The 21,453-nt window shown below is 32.1% G+C and overlaps 1 protein-coding gene across 3 annotated transcripts in view; it reads right to left on the reverse strand.

The window, feature by feature from the left end:
- Nucleotides 1-21,453, reverse strand: part of LOC143190458 (START domain-containing protein 10) — a 70,996-nt gene that overhangs the window by 15,046 nt on the left and 34,497 nt on the right. For all 3 annotated transcript variants that reach the window (XM_076394766.1, XM_076394765.1, XM_076394767.1), the window contains exon 2: nucleotides 6,400-6,522. In XM_076394766.1, coding sequence (XP_076250881.1) covers nucleotides 6,400-6,516 — 117 coding nt within the window. In that variant the 5' untranslated portion in view covers nucleotides 6,517-6,522. The remainder of the gene's footprint in view (nucleotides 1-6,399; nucleotides 6,523-21,453) is intronic.

A 21,453-nucleotide genomic window follows, 5' to 3' on the forward strand; every position in this document is an offset into this window, starting at 1 on the left:
AATTAGAAATCAATAGTCATTGTTTGATATTTGGGCGTGACATTATAATCTTGGTATGTCTTCTTTACAATATCTCTTTTTAAGTCGAATAAGGAACTATTTTTTTATCTATTTACATCAGGTATGTACGTATACTTTATGAATATTTACCTATGGTGTGGGTCATAATGGTGAAACATTTCAACGATAAATATTTGTTTTTTCAGCTTTGTCTAGATACCTTCCATACTAATGTACTTATATTAATTCGTGTAACATAAATAACAAATATTTTTAGAAACAATTTTGGATCCGTCTAAAGCCAATAAAAAAAATTATATGACAATATAAATGAAAGAAATTAAAACTTAAAATTCGAAAATAATTTAATATTATAACATTTATTTGCGTTTAATTTAAAAAAAAGAGCCATTAATTCGAGATGATCCTATTTGATTGTCAGGTGGAATTAATTTAGCAGGTGATAAAGAAACTGATTATTCACTCTGGAAAGCCACAAAATATCTAAAGCGCTCATGTCTACACAGTCCGCCTATAAGAAACCTATGTGGGAATTGGGCATATGACAATCATCAAAAAGCAGAGGCATTTGCTGAATATCTAGAGAAAGCTTTCAAACCAAACGAATCTAATATTGAATATAATTTGCCGGACACAGAAGCTGAAAATTCGATGATTGAATTAGTTACGCCGAAAGAGCTAACCAATGTTATTAAAAGTGACATTAAACCCAGGAAATCACCAGGCCACGATTTAAAAACAGAAGAATTACTGCAAAAAACTACCAAGAAAGGGAATTTTAAAACGCACCAACTTGATCAATACATTTAGATTAAAACATGCCCCAGATATTAGGAAGATGGCGGAAATTATAATGATCCCAAAACCTAGGAAGTCACCAAACGAAATAAAAGCCTATAGACCATATCACTGCTGCCAGTAATATCTAAGGTTTTTGAAAAACTGCTGTTGAAAAGAATAAAACCGATCATAGGGAAAAAACCTCATACCAACACACCAGTTTGGGTTTATTAACAAGCATTCAACAATTGTCCAGATCCACAGAATAACAGATGTTGTTGAAAAAGCCTACGAAAGTAAACAAGTATGCTCAGCTATATTCTTAGTTGCACAAGCCTTCGATAAGGTTTGGCATGATGGCCTTGTTCATAAACTATTGAAAATTTTACCAAAACAACACGCTGAACTATTAAAATCGTATATTACAACCAGAATGTTTAGAATCAAATAAAAAGAAGCTAACTCTACAATAAAAGAAGCTAAATCAGGTATACTACAAGGAAGTGTACCGGGGCCAATGCTTTATCTACTCTACACTTGTGAGATACCAGAAATGGAGCATATTACGATGGCTACATTCGCTGATGATACTGCTGTATTAGATAACAATATAAATAATTGGACACAAGCTTGGAAAAAAATTAATGAAAGTAAATCTGTGCATGTGCAATTCACCTACAATCAGACCGTACAAGCACCAATAACATTAAATAATACTATCATTCCATATAGAAACAACGCTAAATATCTCGGAATGAATCTTGATGTAAAACTTCGCTGGAAGGAACATACAAAGAAGAAAAGAAAAGAACTGGAATTGAAATATAGGAAAATGTACTGGCTAATTGGAAGAAAATCACAATTATCAGTACAGAATAAATTGCTGTTATTTAAGCAAATATTGAAATCGATATGGACATACGGGGTTCAATTATAGGTTAGCCACAGTCAGTCAAGATATCAAGATAATTGCAAGGGGGCATGAGGAAAGACTCCATTTTCATGAGAATATTATATAAACGACTAGTAACAATGCAACAATTAAATAATAAATAAAAAAAGGTGGAAGTAAATCTGAGCTCTATGATTTTTATTGGCAATACCAACATTCTCCATTGTTTAAGAATACTCTTGTTTGATTACATGTTCGGGATTCTTATAATTTTTTTTTGAAATGTTTAAATCAAAGGTAAATTATTATAGCCGGCTCGGTTGGCGCAGTGGTAAAGGCGATAGGACGGTCTCCTACTGTTGCGATAGTCGCGGGTTCGAATCCTGCTGGGGCATGGTCGTAAATTTATGTTTGTGGTTGTTTAATATTTGTGATTGTCTTTAGTCAAGACTGCAAGATTCTAGAAGGAAAATGATACCAGTCACGCCAGGCTGGGTAAAACCGGATGTCTTCTGGGATGATTTTTAAGAAGATCTTATGGTTATGGAATCAGGAAGGAATGTTCCAAGTTTTGGCATATATGAAAAAATATGGATATTGAAATGATGATAATTGTTTATAAACAATAGTTTTATTTAAATGATAATACTTGTACTTATGGGGTACAATGATGGAGTTACATTAGTAATTTAACGTTTTCAAAACAAAGTTTTTCAATGAATTACCATTACTTCGTTATAAACAAAGAACTAGGCGATAATTTGGAAACCAAATGAAGAAGATATCCAATATTTTTCCCTAAAACATGAAAGATCTCACTTCACCTTACCCTGAAATCACCAATTTACCTCTAGGCTAATTAATATACTGGAATTTACTCTAATGGTTCACTTCCAGTTATAGTTAAGCTAATCCTCTTTTTGTGGATTTGATATTATCTTGACATCGGGGGGAATGAATTCCTGATGTCTTGTTGTTGTTCGATCTACTAGACTGTGCATTGTTCATATTCGCTAGATTCAAGAGTTTTTTCTTAGAAGGAAAGCTTAACAATCTATGCTGTTTGTAACACCTCCCTTGATAATAAAGCATATCAGAACTGTTTTGAGATATTTATTGATTCATTGTGGGCATGATATAATAACTGTTGAGTAACACCCACCATTTTAGCCACCTCAAGCTAGTGAGGTATTACCTACTTGCTTTTGGTATTTCTTCTGATTATTTCTTATACTTTTTGTATCGGTTATCTGTGTTTTTTCTAACATTTTTTACGTTTTCATATAAAACATATAAGCATATTTTATATAAACTATTCAGATTATAGATGACTTAAATATTGTAAGTAAAAAAGATGCACTGTAGAAATGATAGAAAAAACTAATAACAAGTATAACGACTGAGAAAAAAAATGCAAGCATTATGAGAGTTGGCAACAGAAACAAAGTAATAAAGCGAAAAATAATAAACCATGAGTTAGAATACAAGTTTAAATATCTAGGAATAATAACACCAGAAAATGTAAACAAAGAGATAGACATAAAAGGTAAAGAAAGTAATATTTAAAATTCTAATTAGTTTTATAATAATGTTTATTTCAGAAACAATGACAGTAACAAAACAAGTCGATGAAGAAATGAACATAGAAGGAAAATACTATTGATAATAATAAAGTCAGCAAAAACACCACAAAATGTGTAGAGAATACAAATATAAATATAAAAATATAAAAATAAATACGAATTAAGAAAATAAATTGCCGAATTGGTTGGTACAGTGGTCAAGATGATAGGACAGTCCCCTGTTGTTGCGATAGTCACGGGTTCGAATCCTTCTTCGAAATTTGATAAGGAAAACGATCTCAGCCCCAAATACATATCAGTATAAAACAGTAAAACGCTAAGTGGCTATGGCATATTTTGAGAAGTTCCCAAAAAGATATTACAAATATAATTATAGAATGCACACAGTAGGAAAAAGAAAAAAAAATGAATCCCAACATCCATATAACTGAAAGAAGTATAACTGGTTGGAAATAGGAATAAAAATCAATGATACGAAAGCGTGAAAAAGTGTAAAAACTTGATAGACATTCATATATATTTAGATACTTTGCACAGAAAAAAAAACATTATTTTGGTTTATTATTATGTTGTGTTAGAGTGTTTAAATTAGGATAAAGGTACTAAATTCATTATTGTATATATAATAATAAAAATTTGCCTGGATAAAAGATAAAATATTACCCACAATCTGTTAGTAAGTTTACAAATATTGATACGTTTTACCATTTCGCGCGGTGTTTGTACAATTAGTCACTCAGTTTCAACAATATTTCAACGATATGGACTAATTAACAGGAGGAACAGAATAACTGGGCTTCAATTTTATAATTTTAGTGTACTTTATGTTATATAATAAATACTTGAAATATGCGTATCTTAACATAAATATTTTTATAACATCATTAATATTTATCAAAATCTAATTTTTAGAGTTGTAAGATAATAAAAGTAACACTGAATATTTGAGAATGAACTATGAACTATAATATTTTGCTGGTCGGTTGTCATTTCGCGATTAAATAGTTGTAGTTTGTAAAGATATTGTAGTAGGAAATGAATAACAATAAAATAGGACGGAATACTTGTACATAAAATAAATGGTGTAAATAATATAATACTAATAAAGAGCTTAAGGTTATACGAGGGCAGTCTAATAATTCAGAGATAAAGAATTTTTAAATTAATCATTGCTGCAATCAACTCTTCTTCGTCTTCTTCTTCCCATGGTGCTACAGCTCAAACCTGCCTCCATGTCTGTTTACCTCCTGTCGCTCTCTAGACTCGAATGCCAGAAGCTCGCATGCTTCTTCCTGAGTTCACAGCGTTTCCGGGATCTTTCCACTGAACTTTTCCCCTGCATTTGACTGTCTAGAATTATTTTTAGTAACCTCTTGTTTTGCCATTCTTATCAAATTCCCTGCCCACTGTCACTGTTGTAGTCTGATGAATTCTTTAAACAGATTATATAATTCCTCATTAGATATAGTTCTCCAAATGTCATTGTCTCTAATTGGTCCCATTATCTTTCTCAATACCCTCCTTTCGAAGACATTGAGCATGTTTTTTGTTCTTTCCGTCATGATCCACGCTTCGTTTCCATAGCTTGCAATGGGTCTTGTTAATAATATTTTGTAGACTCCCAGCTTGTTATTAGGGTGTAGATTTTTAGATTTTAGTACGTGGAACATTGCGATATAGGGTTTATTGGCGAGTTCAGTTCTATTGTAAAGTGAACAACTGACTGAAAATTGTCTACCACTATGATTCGAACGTCCCTAGAATGCAGGCAATGAGCGATGCTTCTGTTCTTCGGCTCATAATATTGCTGTTACAGGCAACCAGTTGTAGCATCTTGTTTTGTAGTAGGTTTTCATTCCCGATGTCTAATTATGTATTCTATCAGGGCCAGCCTATCTTCTTACTTTAAGCCTTTCGAGATATTGAATTTATTCTTCTCATTGTTGATTTTATCATTTTGTGAGAATTCTGTATGCTATGCATAGAAGAGATAGTCCACGATAGTTATCACATTTTAGTTTATCTCCCCTTTTATTTGCCATTTATTAATATACCACTGTATTGTAATTGTAAAACAATCACCGATAGCTATTATTTGGAACAAACTTGATATTGATCTGAAGCAAAAACGACCGCATTTGCTGAAGAAAAAATGGAGCTCCATCACTGGGGTCACCATGGAGAAAATCGATAAATTGGGCTGTGAAATACTACCTTATCCAGAATATTATCTACATTTAGACTCCTGTGGCTACTTGACTACTAAGAATGCCTGGGTGTTAAGAGATTTGAGTTGATATCACAGTCAAACGAAGGCCAATTTTGAAGGCGTTGAGAAAAACTATTATTTGGAAGGAACAAAAAATTGGAAAAACGTTGAACTAAATATATTGAGTTAATAGAGAATATATTGAGAAATAAAACGTTTTTATCCGAAAATATATCTTTCATTCAAAAAGTTACTGACTTCAATCAAGCAGAAATTTAATGGACCAACATGCAAGTTTTAACTGAATTACTGCAAGTCCTATTGCTACCTGTTACTTTTTATTTATTTTAGTTTTTACATATTTTTTTCTACCCAACAAAGGTTGTATATCTTAAAATATAATGGAATAAAACAAGTTTTGTTGGAGGTATTAACGAGTTCTTAAAGGTCCATGTAAGCCATTATATAATTTAGTATTCAGTGTTTCTTTTTAATATTTTTTAACATGACCAAATATTATCTGTCTGTGTTAAAATTATAATTTTTGAAGCTTTGATCCCAACACAGTTGGTTTCACATATGTTATATTCACTATAAGTCTTCACGTGACTACAATGACCACAATGACACAATTATGACAATTACTATGTTCATAAAATAATCATGAACTAAAATTCCCTGCAAAAGCGCATCCTGATGAGTAAATTTGGATTCACTCAATGTAGTAAAAAAATATGTTGTTATGCAAAATAAAAATTGCATTTTTGACTGTATATTATTATCAATTTCTGTTGTCAATCAGCGAGAACTCAAACAACCAATAAATTTTAGTTCAATTATAAAACATTTAAATACTTGAAAATTAATATCAAACGCTGATATTAACAAATTTAGTATATAGGTATACAACTAACCTTTGTCTCATCTGCTTTGTTGTCGTATTCTAATTTCCAATCATCGTGACTGTCTACTAGTCGTTTCAGCATGGAAAAGTCGCTGTCTTCTGCTATTTTTACCACCCCAATCTCCATTGTTCCCTGGAAAACACATAAAATATTTACATAATGTCATACATCAATTTTCTAATAATGGCAAACCTGGCTTTAGTTAATTATTTCGTTAAATAAAAATTACTTGGTTCGTATTTTCGCGGTTTATGAATTATTATTAACCTAAAATAGATGTACTATGCTATATAATGATGAGTATTTATAGGTAAATATAATTTTATGCAGTTCAATCAATAAGTACTGATTCTGTCCTAACCTTTAAACCTATACTTTTAAAAAGATTTAGTAAAAGTCACTTTATGGTCCTTATCCGGCACCCAGTGACCATTAGCAGAAGTAGGTCTAGCCTAGAAGAAGTTAAAGCCTACTTATAAAGAAAAATATATCATTTTATGAAGATGATATATACATATATATTAGGGGGCTATTGGACTAGAGGTATCTAGTAATAATAAAAATCTTAATAAAATTATTTTATTAGTTATTGAGTGATGAGTCTTCATGAGGAAGAAATGGCGGCGTTTATGTTTACCGGTTTTCTTATAATTGATGAACCGCAATTTAGGCCGTTCTCCGAAGATGAACAAGAATTATTGGGAAAATTTCATTTTATTTGTTGTTTTTTAATATTTTAAAATAATCTATGGTAAGAGTGTCGGAGGCCGAGAAAAATATAGATATATTGATATAGCAAAAAAGGTATCGAAATTATCGAACAACCATGAAAGATATGGATATTTTACAAAAAAAATATAGAAATTTTTAAGAAAAATTCAAAGTATTAATATATCGGGCCAAAAAAATATTCATATTCCTTAAGCATTTTAAAAAGTAGCGAAGTTTTATTAAAAATATTCGTTTAAAAGGTTTATTAAAATCAACGAAAAGGTTTTTTTTATAATTAGGAGATTTCATTAATTTTTTTAATATCAAAAAATACATGTGAAAGTAGATATATCGATGATTTTTAGCATGGCTAATATGTAGTCATAATATAATAGATGCTTGCATATATTTTGTTCAGCGATATTTAACATACCGATGATAATGTATGAATGTACACAAATATGAAAACAACCCAAATTAACTGCTAAATTCGATGAACTCTACATAAAAAAACAGTTCTCCATCTCGCATTATTGAGTTATTCAGTGTATGCAGACGCTAGATCATGGAAAGCTCAACAATTTTTTTCGACTTTCAGTACTTATGCTTGAGTCATGCAACATATCGCCCCAATCATATCAAATAATGAAATAGCAGCAGATTTTTATTCTAATTAAAATTGGATAGAACGCCGTTTGATGCGTCAGAATCTCTGATTCGATTTGGATTGGTAATGGTGGGCCATATTGTCAAATGTCTGTAAAATGTTTTAAAACATTAATGACAATAATTAGATGTTATAAACAGGCCAATATTGTAAACCAAAACATTGCGATATATTGATGGGCTAAATTTTGATTTTTGATGACTTTAATCAGCTGTATTCATCAACATTCCTGCATTTTTATTACAGTAACAAGACAATACTGCTTGTTTTCAATACTATTGTTTCAGAACACAATATATTTGTTTTTCACAATATATTTGATTTTATGAAAGGTGGTGTTGGGGTAAACTAGCACGTGTTGTGTAAATGGTAGACAATTTAACAAAGTTAAACTAAAAAATGTTATCCAAGATGATTGGAAAAGATTATGTAAAAACCTACATGATACGCTGTTGAAGAGACTGATTGATGTTTAAAAAACAGAGGAGATATATTTTTAAAAATATCGAAAACTCAAAAAAATATCGATATATCGATATTTTTTTTCGGTGGTCATTACTACGAAAAATCGCCATACATCTTAAATATTTACCTGTAACTTCTAATTAGTCACCATTATGACAGTATCTTTATTTAAAGATTTATTGTAAAGCAAACTATTATTGCCAGTTGGAAATACGCCATTATTTTATTGTTTAACACCGTTTACTAAAAATCATATACAATAACGCACCAAACCTAATTAAAATGTTTCTGATTAATCGATAAAATATACACGTATATAATATACGCGGCACTAACGAAACCGTTCTTCATTCATAAACATGCACAACCACTACAACTAAAAATAAACTATAAAATGCAAAAAGCGTTTCGACTGATGAAAGGTTCATAAATAGTTTCAGTGCTCTTATGCAATATGATTTTGTTATTGCTCCAGTGATTTTTTTGTATTACGTTAAGCCATGTTCCTCTGTAATTGTTTTACTGATGGAACTTATGGTAGATTATACCAGGTATACTGGAAAGTTATTACAGGGTTTTCTAACAAATGTCGCTAGGCTTATGCAATGTTATGATTTGACACATGTCATTTTATTCTACTGACATCATAGAATATATATAGACGTTTTACTTAAATAGGCGAAACCGAGGAAATGTTTTGCGTGGTCTATTCAGTGATGGCTCTGAAACCATTTTTTTGATTGGGTCATTTGAATTGGCCTACAATGCCATTTGAACGCAATTGTTTGTTTCAGTTTGTTTACGATGCCATTTTTGAGTGTCTGACATAAAGTACGATCAGCATTCTTGTGTCTTAAACATAATCACTATTATTTGATTATGATGTATCTTCATTCTCAAAAATGTGGTGTATCCAGTGTCTGTCCAGAAATAAAAAACCTGATATAGTTTTCATTGGAAGAAAATTCCAAGTGAGCTAGATTAAGGATATGTGTGACTTAGCATTGCTTTTATTTGGTAAGTTTACAATTATTTATATAAAGCATTTGTGGTCATATATATTATTATTTACATGAATAGAACACAGAAGAAATCATTTAATTCATTTACTTGAAACAAATGTATATTGGTTAAGATACTTATCACTACATAGTATAAAACAAAGTCGCCTTTTCTGTCCCTATATCCCTATGTGCGCTTAAACCTTTAAAACTACGCAACGGATTTTGATGCGGTTTTTTTCAATAGATAGAGTGATTCAAGAGGAAGGTTTATATGTATAATACATGCATAATATACTAAGGGAACATTGCTAATTTTAGAGGTTTCTAACGTGATGTCGTAAATTAACCTATTTTTTAGGCTTATTTAGCAATTAGCAAAAACGCTGCCTAACCCTACGAGTTAGATCAAATTAATGTACTAAAGTATTGTACACCATAAAAAGGTCTACAAAAAAGTCCGCGATGGTATATGTTTATCTTTTAGGGATAACCCACATTAACCATTTTTATTGTTTACTTTTTACGTGAGAAAATGGCTTATTTACGAAGCTATTTTAAGCAATACGGCATTAATCCTTATCGAATTAAGTACCTTAAATACAGTGTGCAATTAATATAGATCAATATGGTTCCTTACAGCATGTAAATTAAACAAATATTTTCGGAGATATTACAAATTTAAAATTTGCGTTTAAAAATGTGTAATGTAATAAAAATTGTATGAATTTAGATATTCCAAAGATAGCGGAAAATCTTCATAGTAAGTATAGGGGAAGAGGAATTGTTTTACTCCAAATTTAATGCGTGCAGGCCAAGGGCAGTAATGAATGAACCAAAAATCGATTTTAATCATGTTTTCATTGAGTGACATAGGCATATATATTTTATGCCCGTGCAAAGTCGGAGCGGGCCGCTATGTTTTTATATACAACGTTTATATTTTTTCTGTAGTGTATTTAATTTAGTATCAGCATTGCACCCGTGCGAAGCCGGGGCGGGTCGCTAGTAATTAATATTTTGCTTTTTATTTAGCTTAAGGCTAAGGTTTATTTAGCTTAAGCTCCTTAACCGAAACCTTTTCAACAAGGATGTTAATAAAATACATTAATACAAAATGATTTAGTACAACTTGCAAACCAATAGGATGAGCTTGATTTTATAGACAAGAGATTAACTTCCTTGTTTTATTATAATGTTAATAGATGCTTCAGTTGTCTTTTTAACTCCTTAACATATGTTTTAATTTTTTATTGCTTTTAAAGTATTACTTTTTGGTATGATTTCTCCATTTTGACGTATATGATCCAATTTAACTGTTTTAATTATCCGTTCCATAGTTTTCACTATAGCATTGTTAAAATAATAATAACTTGCCTCAATACATTTTTGTGTTGAACGAGTAAGTAAAATATTAACAGACACAGACTTTCAGCTGCGCTGCTTTGTTTTCAGTATCAGGGAACAAAAAGATAGAAACTTTAATACATCTTATTTGAATTGGTAGCACATAAAGGACATAAAAAAGGGAAAAACAGCTATAAACAATTTTGATTATATTTGCCACGAGATATGTCATGTTTTCAATTAGATTGCAGACATTTTTATATCCACATTTAATTATTTTTTATTTATATATTTATATTTCATTATTTTTTATTTATATACATTATATATGATTAATAATATACATTTACTTATTTAATAAATGGCTTTGAAAAATAACATTTTGGTTTTATTTGAAATTTAATTGTCAGTAGAATATGTCAGAGGTTAGTCACGTGATGCGTTTGAAATCGGCAACCAAAGAAATGCTCTCTTAATCAAATATTTTCATTACAGGTCCCTGTAATGGTAATTTAGACTAACTGAAATTCGGCGAAATGACATTCTCAGCGCCTACCTGCTGGGACCACGCAAAATCATTCTGAAATTATTTGTATTAACACTTTACATATTACTGTATGAGTGACATCAAGCTTTAAAGCTATACATGTTATATTTTGCGAAGGTAGCACCATCATAGATTTGTATATATCTACGTTTCGTGCCGTAAAGCTTCCATTTGCGGCATGCATTATTTTTCTTATTTTTTTTTTAATTAATCTCTTAGAACTTCAACAATCTGACCGTGGTTAATAAGTATTATCGTATGATTTCCGTTATATAATATAATTATCAAAACATGTAGAAATTGTTCTGTGTGTTTCAGTAAGTGATCTGCTGTAGAACTTGTAATTTAAAAGTTACTCTAGATATTATTCTAATTTATTTTAAAGTCTATCCTCACTTATTCTAAAGACTATTCTAACTTATTCTAGAGATTATTATATCTCACTCCATGTGTCTACTAATCAATTCGTATGGTAGTTTACGTTTGAGCCTGCGCATTACATTGTTATCGCCCACTATTTGGCCAGTGCATTTGGATTTGCACTAATAGTTTTTCAGAGTACCTCGCACTAACAGTTTACATCACACTCGTTATGGGTACTAAGGGGATAGCGAGCTGAATCAAACCCAAATCAAAATTAATTTTAAAACGATTTCTTTTTGTGTTAATAATCTAAGTTTAATTATTTTTAATTTTTAGCGAGTCCCTTAAAAATATTCCATTTTTCCTTTTTTAGCGTTAGATATTTACTCAATAAATTACATAGTTAATTTATTAAGTGTTACAATGGATAGCCCAATTAAAAGTGTAGCCCGTATGAGGAAAAATAACAATAAAGAAACGATGATTAAAAATGAGGAACACTTCAGGTCCCCGAATCCGCTACCTAGTCTAGGTGATCTGACAAAATTAACAAACCAAACTAGAACAAAGAAAGTTGCTGCCCTGTTAAAATAGAAGCCGCGACCTCCGCGTGCTAGCATAACATTCTAGTCGTTACACCATATAAACAATTGGCCGTTTTATTTCTACGACGCTTCATATCATAATATTAGTGCTTAAAAAGCAAACTGAATGGTTTTTGCACTAAATTACTTCCGATTTTTCATCACGTCGGGCCAGCAATAACATTATAAAAAATATCTGATTATTTTAGGTAAAATATTTGTGAAAACTTTGTACGTGCCTTTGAAATTTGAGCGTTTCCCTCGATTTTATCCCTTTATCAGTTCCATATTTGGTTCCTCGGTCCATAACTGACAACATACAGCTAAAATATACAGCCAAACATAGAAACCCCTCCTTTTTCGAAATCGGCTAGAATGATTAAAACCAACCATAGATAGCAAAAATCTAATACCTGCACATCGTATATGGAATAACAGACTTTGTTGAAAAGTATACGACCAGATATCAATATCTATATAGACGTATAGAATTCAGTTATGGGAATTTTTTGCTAGAAATAATATACAAGTGTTTCAGAATAAAGTTCTCTTTTATATACATATTTTAAAGTCTCGTTTTACCAACTATGAGTTTATGTGGACTGGGTCTAAAGTTTTACGTGGGCTCCGAACCATGGTTCTCAGCAGTAAGCCTACCGACCGGCGAATGACCAACTTTATAAATCACCCCAGAAGACATCCGGTCTTACTGGACCTGGTTACTGGCGTGACTGCGATCATTTTCCTTGTCAGATTTTACACTCTTGCCTAGAACATTCACAAATTTTAAACAATCACAAACATAAGTTTACGACCATGCCCCAGCAAGATTCGAACCCGCGGCTATCACAACAGTAGGAGGACCGTCCCATCGCCTTTACCACTGCGCCACCAAGTCGGCTGGAATAAAGTTCTGATAAGTATTATAAATACGCACAGATACTACAGCAACAGTTTTTACTCCGACAGCTTCAGTCTCCAACTATTATAAAGTGCTTCAAATCTTAGACAACACTAGACTGGGACGCTGACTCAAACCATGTACTTATATATCAGGTTTCCTTTTTACCAACGTTGGTTTATCTAGACTGGATCTACAGTTTAACGTGGGCTCCGAACCACGGTCCTCGGCATTAAGCCTACCGATGGCGAGTGATCAATTTAGAAATCACCTAAAAAGCTATCCGGTCTTACTCAGTCTGGGTACTGGCGTGACTGGGATCATTTTCATGTCGGATTTTACACTATTGCCTCAGAAAATCACAAATATTAAACAATCGCAAACATATATTTACGACCATTCCCCAGCAGGATTCGAACCCGCGACTATCGCAACTGGCGCCTTTAGCACTGATCCAACCAAGCCGGTCTGTGTACTTTCGTGCAGTTGTGTAATGGTAAAAATATTGACAAAGTGCTAATCATTTTTATTTTATTACAGACTGAGTTAGGGCCAATGGGTGTTCCTAGATAGGTATTTGGTTTTAAGTCACTTTAGAGACAAATTGTAAGTTAGTCGGTAACAACTAGTAATAATATATTAATAAATTAAAAATATATTAGGAATTTGGACTGAAATTATTTTTCCACATTATATTTTGGCTTTTAATAAGCATCACAGGCAACATTGTCTTTTTACACAAACAAAATATTTTTGTCATTGTTTTTGTATATATTTACAATTTATCCAATTTCAGTTTCAATTTGTTAATATAAAATCAGATTTGGGGCTTCAAAATAAACGTGTTCTGTATACTGATAAAAAATTTCGAGTAAAATCTGATATTACCGCGCAGTTTTTTCTTCACGTATGTTTAGTGAGGAAATTTGGGACGACGTGATAAATGTATTTTAGGAAGGAGCCATTTTTCATATGCCGTGTGGAAAAATTGGTTTGTGAATCCTATATTAAAAATACCACATATTTTCATCCCCCAAAATTTGAAATTTTGCTGAAAAAAAAACCGGTTATTTATATATTTATGAGTCTAATTATTGTTCATTGTACATTTCTCTTCTCTCTTTAGGAATCAGCCACGAATTCATTTAGAACCGATCGAACGAGAGTCGATCGAGGGAAACAAATCTGGAGAATATGACGTGTGTGGTAGGATTTCCCGCTTAATAGTTTTCCTGTAGTTTTTACGGATTTTGTAATGTCGAAATCATATGTAGTGAAGAAAGTCGTTGCATTCCAAAATTGTTATTACTTGATGATGATTTTAAGAAGATTTTAGTAAACAGATCTTTTCATCAAATACTAAGCGAAGTAACTGTTAGATATAATATTCCTTTAGATTTAGCCGTTACGATACAATCTTTCAGCATTAAGGTTATCAGACGGTGCTATGTCTGGTGTGTATGCAGATACTCCAAAAGTTCCTATTGGAACTGAATCACTGTCTATTTCGCAATTCCTGCAACATATGACGGTATGATGCCATACAAGAGTTTGGCCTTGTGTATGTTAATGTAACAATATGTCATTCTGCTTGTTAAATAATTGCTGTTAGACATCTGCAATAACAGTTTCATTCTGTTTTAGTCTTTCGTAATACACTAAACCTTGTTAACCTTTCAATTTGCACATGACTCGTTCGCACAGTTCGGATATGGATGGTCCTCTTGTACTAACCCAGATATGTTGCGATTGTTGTGGAAGATCTACTTTTAATTACCAGTCATAATACTTTACAGAAAACTCTTCTTTTCGGTTTAGGAAGTAATGAAACACCAGTGGTAAAACGATGAGAACTGTATATTTAGTTAGTTTCTCTGGTTTTAAGAATATTTCCTTCATTTGGATCATTCCTATCGCAGGTAAGCGTTTGAGAATAGCCCATTTATCAGCTGATAAGCTGTTTTAATGTTCTTTGAGAGTTTGAATTGAGTTTTAGTTTGATTTTTTGCAATTTATTGCTTTCCAACTTTTTGACCATATAGGTAGTTTTTATTGACATCGCCACTTGTTCGTTGACACCAAGACCGACAATGATATGACGGAGCAGCATCGGTTTAAGTTTTTGATCATTGATTTCTTGAAATCAAACAAATTTTCAAAAATCAAAAAATCTTCAATCAATAGAGATGAATTAAATGAATGATGAATGATGAATAATGAATCTTGAAAATCTAAAACTTTTGTGCGTTCCATGACCCATCATCATTTATTAAACTATCAAATTCAACGGTTAGCTTAGATTAATAGTTGTTTAGATTGACACTTCGCCCTTTCATCAAAAGTTATTGTTCAGCAAAATTCATGCAATCACCTAATATGTTGAACCAAAAATATTATAAATTATTCAAAACTGTTTTCTGATTGATGTTTATTTTCGTAGAAGAGTTTACTTGGATTGATTTTATAAATTTTCGATGAGGCCGCACCGTATTTTCCATTTTCGGAAGGAAAAAGACAACATATGGCCAAAACGGCTTTTTGGAATCCATTTTCAAAGCGCAACAACTTTTGATTCATTAAAAGAATGCGAATATTAAATATATGTCTCAGGAAAGGCCGACATAACATTTCTCAATATTATATAATCAATAACCAACAAAGAAAAACTACAGAGAAGGCACGGAAATAAATAGCCTGGATACGCCAGTCCTACTTCAAAATTACTCATATCATTCTCTCATACCAGTTAGAGTGTCACATGACACCAATGAATCAAACCCACGCTTGCACAAGTCTAATTAAAGGAATTAATCAAAATACACCTTTACACTTTAAATTTACAACAATTGAAATTACTAGGAACGTTTCAACGAAATAACTGACGATATTAACAGGACTTTTTAACAATTTATATAACAGAACAAAATTTTCCTATGATACCTATTACCACCGTATAGAAACATTAATACATTGGCAAATTTAATGGAAATCATCAATATATTCCGAGTATTTAGATATATAGCGTTGGAACGAAGCCAATACTTATTGGAATTTAAATGGTGCTATTCATATGTAACGAATTTGTTAAATAGTAAAATGCAAATAAGCGATGTATGCTGGAATTTCGAGTTCAGAACTGAAACAATTTGTAATTAATTAAATTAGGTATCATTTTAGATCAGATATTATATTGTTATTATTAGCTCTATGTTTTCGGCATCCTCATCATTTTTTCCTTAGAAAATTGATGATAGGAAAAGAATCATTATATTAATCATCATCATTTCATAATCGACGCTCTAGGTGTGTGTCTAATTTCTCAACTCATACGCTGCTATTAGGAGGACAATATCAGTTACTTAGTTTATAAATTGCTTGGTATGATCTTGATTCATGTCATTTTCCAAGCTATTTGCTACGTGCTCTACCCAATGGGTCATTTTCAATATTGAAGTGTTCATGAGGAATTCGTTCGTGTTTTATACGATAATTGTAACGATGACCTAACCATTGTTATCTGCGTCTCTGAATTTCTTGTTAAACGAATTATTTCATTTATAATAGAATCTCGGAGAGAAACATGTAGATTTTTCCATAAATATCGAATTTGAAATACCTCAAGCTGATGTCAGACAATAATAGTGCTCAAATCTTGAAGCCATTATAGAAAGATTGGCAAAAAAGCTTTCGAAATAATTTTTGACTTTTTCCACAGGTACCATCTTAGAAAATGAAACGTTGTTGCTTGTTACTTCAACTGTTTTATTATATACAGATGACGGACAAAATAATATGAATACCTGACTTATACACACTATTTATTTATGAATAAAGTGTTTACAATTTGCTCTTGAAACATTGGAATAGATTCTTAGAATCTCTGAATGGTTTCCAATAAGATATTGTCCCATTTTTCTACCAAAATATCCACTAATTGCTTCAATGATGTTGGATATGGAATGGCGATTGTGCTGACTAGCGAAGATGTTTGGTATGGAAGTGTTTGGAATTAAAAATCTATCACTGATGATGTAGACATCTATCCATGTTAATTTTGCGCTGGGGCTAAATGACAAAAAACTAATTGTATCATTTAATGGATGCCCGATTCCTCAAGTAGAAGCACCTAATTAGCTTCACATCTCGATGGTAGATTAAATTGGAACCATCATTTTTACATAGACAAAGAGCAGAACAGATTAGACTCAAAGTCAAGCAAATGTACCGTTAAGTCCCAACTTGGACAATCTTGAAAATCAAAAAGATTGGTTTATGAGTCAATCATAAAGCGAAAATTTAAATTAAAATTGGGTCTAAGGGGTGTAAATAAGGGCTTTCTCTAAAGCATCAAACCTACTAGTAATCCAACATAACCAAAACAAAGTTATTACCAATGTTTATTGCTACGTAATCAATGAAGAGCTGCACGATGACTTCATGAAATCAAATGGATATTCGAAATGATTCAAGATTTCGCCTTAAACATAAAATAATGTTGGTAAATTGTGGAGATACAGCTAAAAAATTATTAAAAACTATGTAATAATTAATTATAACTAAGATTTATATCTCGATATATACAAAATTATTATTAAAACCCACATTTTTATCATTGCATTTTTGTTTCAACGATTATTTTTAAATGTCAGCTAAAGTTACATTTATATTGAGAAATTCTAGAATCTTTTAAAAGAGGACCTTCCTCCCCTAAGAATGTCTTAGTTTTATTGGCATTTCTTGGAGATCTATAAGTTTCGAATAACAGGGGATGGTATTTAGGTCAATAACCTCGTCTTAACGATCTAGCGACGAAAGATTATAGAAAATAGTTTTAAAACGTTTCTATTGTAGAGCAATTTAAAAATTATAACATAAAATTTATGTCTGGCGTATGTCATGAATAATGTCAGTTTTCAAGTCACAAAGAAGGTGATATCCTCAAGTCAAGTAAACAATAAACAATTCCACTAATTTTATTATCAAGATCAAGACATGCGCACTAAAATTGTATTTTGTCACGCTGCCAGATCTTGTAATTTATACGTGCATTTAAGGAACATAATATATGTAGAATATATTTTCTTGACACTGTGAATTATATAACATATTTATATAAGTTAGTACGAAAGTAAGTATTTATATAGGAAATACACAAGGGTTTAGACAACAAAAACTATTAATTTACTTTGAAACATTATTCTATTTAACGGAAAGAAGAAACTGGTTGAATGGGGGTACAAAGCGACACTGAAGGTAAAAACAGATAAAAATAATCTCGACTATTCGACGTCTATTACTATTACTAGATATTTTATCTCATTCGTAACAGCACACACAGATGATTTCAGTGGAGTCTGTAACCAGTTCAGCATTATTCGTATAATGTAACACCTCTGCACAGTTTATAGTTGACCCATTGTTATATCTATAGTATACAACTGACCTACCGACCTCAAGAAACACTACTATTGCAACATATGCTGATGAAAACAGCGGCTTTATCATCACACGAGGATCAGCCACAAGAAACTGCATCTTAACAAAGTCGAATTGTGGTTGAAAACGTGGCATATTAAAGCAAATGAGACAACATCTACCCATTTGACCTTCACCCTTTGTAGAAAAACTTGTCCCTCAGCAAAATTATAAAATGGCAAAAATATTGTAACAAAACGCAAACAGCTTGGGTTTAAACTAAACCAAATATATTGCTTAAATATATCTCAAATCTAAATTATCCTTAGATAATAAGGATTTGCTGTATAAGTCAATACTTAGTGCCATTTGGACCTATGCTATTGAACTGTGAGTACTAGCAAATCTAACATAGCTATTCTCCAAAGGCTCTAGAATAGTGTTGCGAGTTATCGTCGATACCTCATATTACGTCTCCAACAAACTGATTCAGCGTGATATCCCCTTAGAACCCATAACGAGTGTGATTTGGAGTGTTAGTGCGAAGTACTCTGAAAGACTATTAGTGCATCCCAATACCATCGTCAAACGGTTAAAGGTGCGCGATAACAGTGTAGTGCATAGGCTCAAACGCAAATTACCATACGAACTGATTAGTAGACACCTAGAGTGAGATTTAATAATCTCTAGAATACGTTAGAATAGTCCTTAGAATAAGTTAGGATATACTTGTAGATCACAAATCATTAATATATAATCATCAAATCATATAATAATACTTATTGGCCACAGGCAGATTGCTGACGTTCTAATAGATTATAAAAAAAATGACGGAAGAGGCGACTGGTTGAACACCGATACCGAGCAACACTCAGGGTTCCCATCTATTAGAAAACGGACCAACCCGTCTCACTCGTTCACCATCGAGGTAGTTTTAAAACAGATGACCGCGATAGTTAGGACCGAAAAGTAAAAAAAAATTCAAAATACATGCAAGCACCTATTATTCGAGGTATTACGCCTGATAATCAGTTATATATCAAAAATACGATTTATTTTGCTCCGCATTTTTATATACAACTTTTTTCCTGCAAGACTAAATTTTCTTAATATACTGTTTTATGTTCTCGTAAAGAAAGATATTCGTTCTGAATGAAGCTTTTATGAGGTTTTCGGGTAAGAAATGATAAATAATCCACGAGGTAGGCCCGCGTAAAGTTTTATTAGTAGAAGAACAGCGTGAGGTTGGTTTGGCATTCAATTTTCATAAGTAAGGTCTAAATTGTCGCTAGATTTTTTTGTTAACTCCTCGTTTACACTAGCTATTAATGCAAAACTGACGTATTGGTTTATACATCAGTGTAACATTAACACTAACAAAAAAAAGTAATTAATAATAAACGAAACATATTTTCCTGAAAATGTTCTTAAATACAGTTTGGAAAATATATTCAGCACATTATTCCCTGGACCACAGCGTATAACAAGTAGGAATGGAGCTTGTATACATAAAGAACGATTTTATATGGCAGATACTCCGATGTAAAGGCACTTCAACATCAGCGACAATTACCGTGAAAAGAAAATTTAAAATACGGAACTCTTGACATCAACACACCAAAAGCGTCAACTTGCATGCGAATGTAAAACTGAAAAGCAACATTAGAATTTAATACATTATTTATGAATAGAGCTAATAACTAGGACTGAAAAACAGTGTCCCTAATATTTTTTATGTTTACATCTTACGGTGATGTTTATATCGTTCGATAGGTATTAAAAAGGAGGCAAAAAATATTAAATAGGTTCACCATGCTAGTGTAACTGCTTTCAAACAAAAAAAAAACAGTTTCCAGCTGTTTAATATAGTCATTAAATTAAAATATCAACTGTTACAAGCTTATCTTCTAGATTTAGACTAGGTTTGGTCTAACATAATAAACCAAACGTGAATGAAACCTTCAATGAATTGTCATTCTTTTATAGGACAATACTAATCTATCACTATGTTCAAGGGGCCATAAAAGATTGGAATGAACAGTTTTTTGAATTCAGCATACCTATTTTTGGTCATAGAAAATGAGACAATAACAGATCAATTGAAAAGTCATCGGCCTACCATAGGAAAACAAATTTTTTTGACAAAATTAGTTTTTTTTTCAACATAATTCCCTTCAATAGTGATACACTGATTATAGCGACCAATTTTGTATCACGCTTTGTTTTTTGCTTCAAAATAAGCCTCAGTTTCGTCGATCACCTCTTCATTCGACGAAATTTTTTTCCTAGCGAGCATTCTTTTGAGATCTGAGAATAGGAAATAGTCGCTGGGGACCAGATCTAGAGAATACATCGTATGATGAGGCAATTCGAAGCCCAATTTATGGACTTTCGCCATCTTTTTCACTGACTTGCGACACGGTGTATTGTCTTGGTGAAGCACCACTCCCTTTTTCTTCAAATGCGGCTGTTTTTCGACGATTTCGTCCTTTAAACGGTCCAATAACCCTTTATAATAGTCGCTGTTGATGGTCCTTCAGATGCCATCACCTAGCCAGCCGAGTATTGCATTTTCCCACGCTTTGTAGCGGGTTCATCGTGTGCAGTCTACTCGGATGACTGTGGATTGGACTACGGAGTGAAATGATGGAGTCATGTTTTATCCATTGTCACATATCGATACAAAAACTCGGGTTTATTAGACTTGATCATCTTCAAACACTGCTCCGAATCATCAACTCGTCGTTGTTTTCGGTCAAAAGTGAGCTCGCGTGGCACCCACTGTGCACAGAGCTTTATCATACCCAAATATTCGTGCATGATATGATTTACACGTTCAGTTGATATCTTTAAAGTGTCTGTTATTTGATTCAGTTTCAATTTACGGTCATTCAAAATCATTTTGTGGACTTTTTAAAGGTTTTCGTTGGTAACAACCTCTTTTGGGAGTCCACTGCGTTCACCTTCGGTGCTCATTTCACCACGTCTAAACTTAGCATACCAATTCTTAATGTTTGATTTTCCTGGGGCAGTGTCCGGAAACTCGGCATTAACCCAAGTAT

Source organism: Rhynchophorus ferrugineus, unplaced genomic scaffold (assembly GCF_030347505.1).
Source record: "Rhynchophorus ferrugineus isolate W39M unplaced genomic scaffold, kcgeb_rfMv2 rfM2, whole genome shotgun sequence".
Classification (NCBI taxonomy): Eukaryota; Metazoa; Arthropoda; class Insecta; order Coleoptera; family Curculionidae; genus Rhynchophorus; species Rhynchophorus ferrugineus.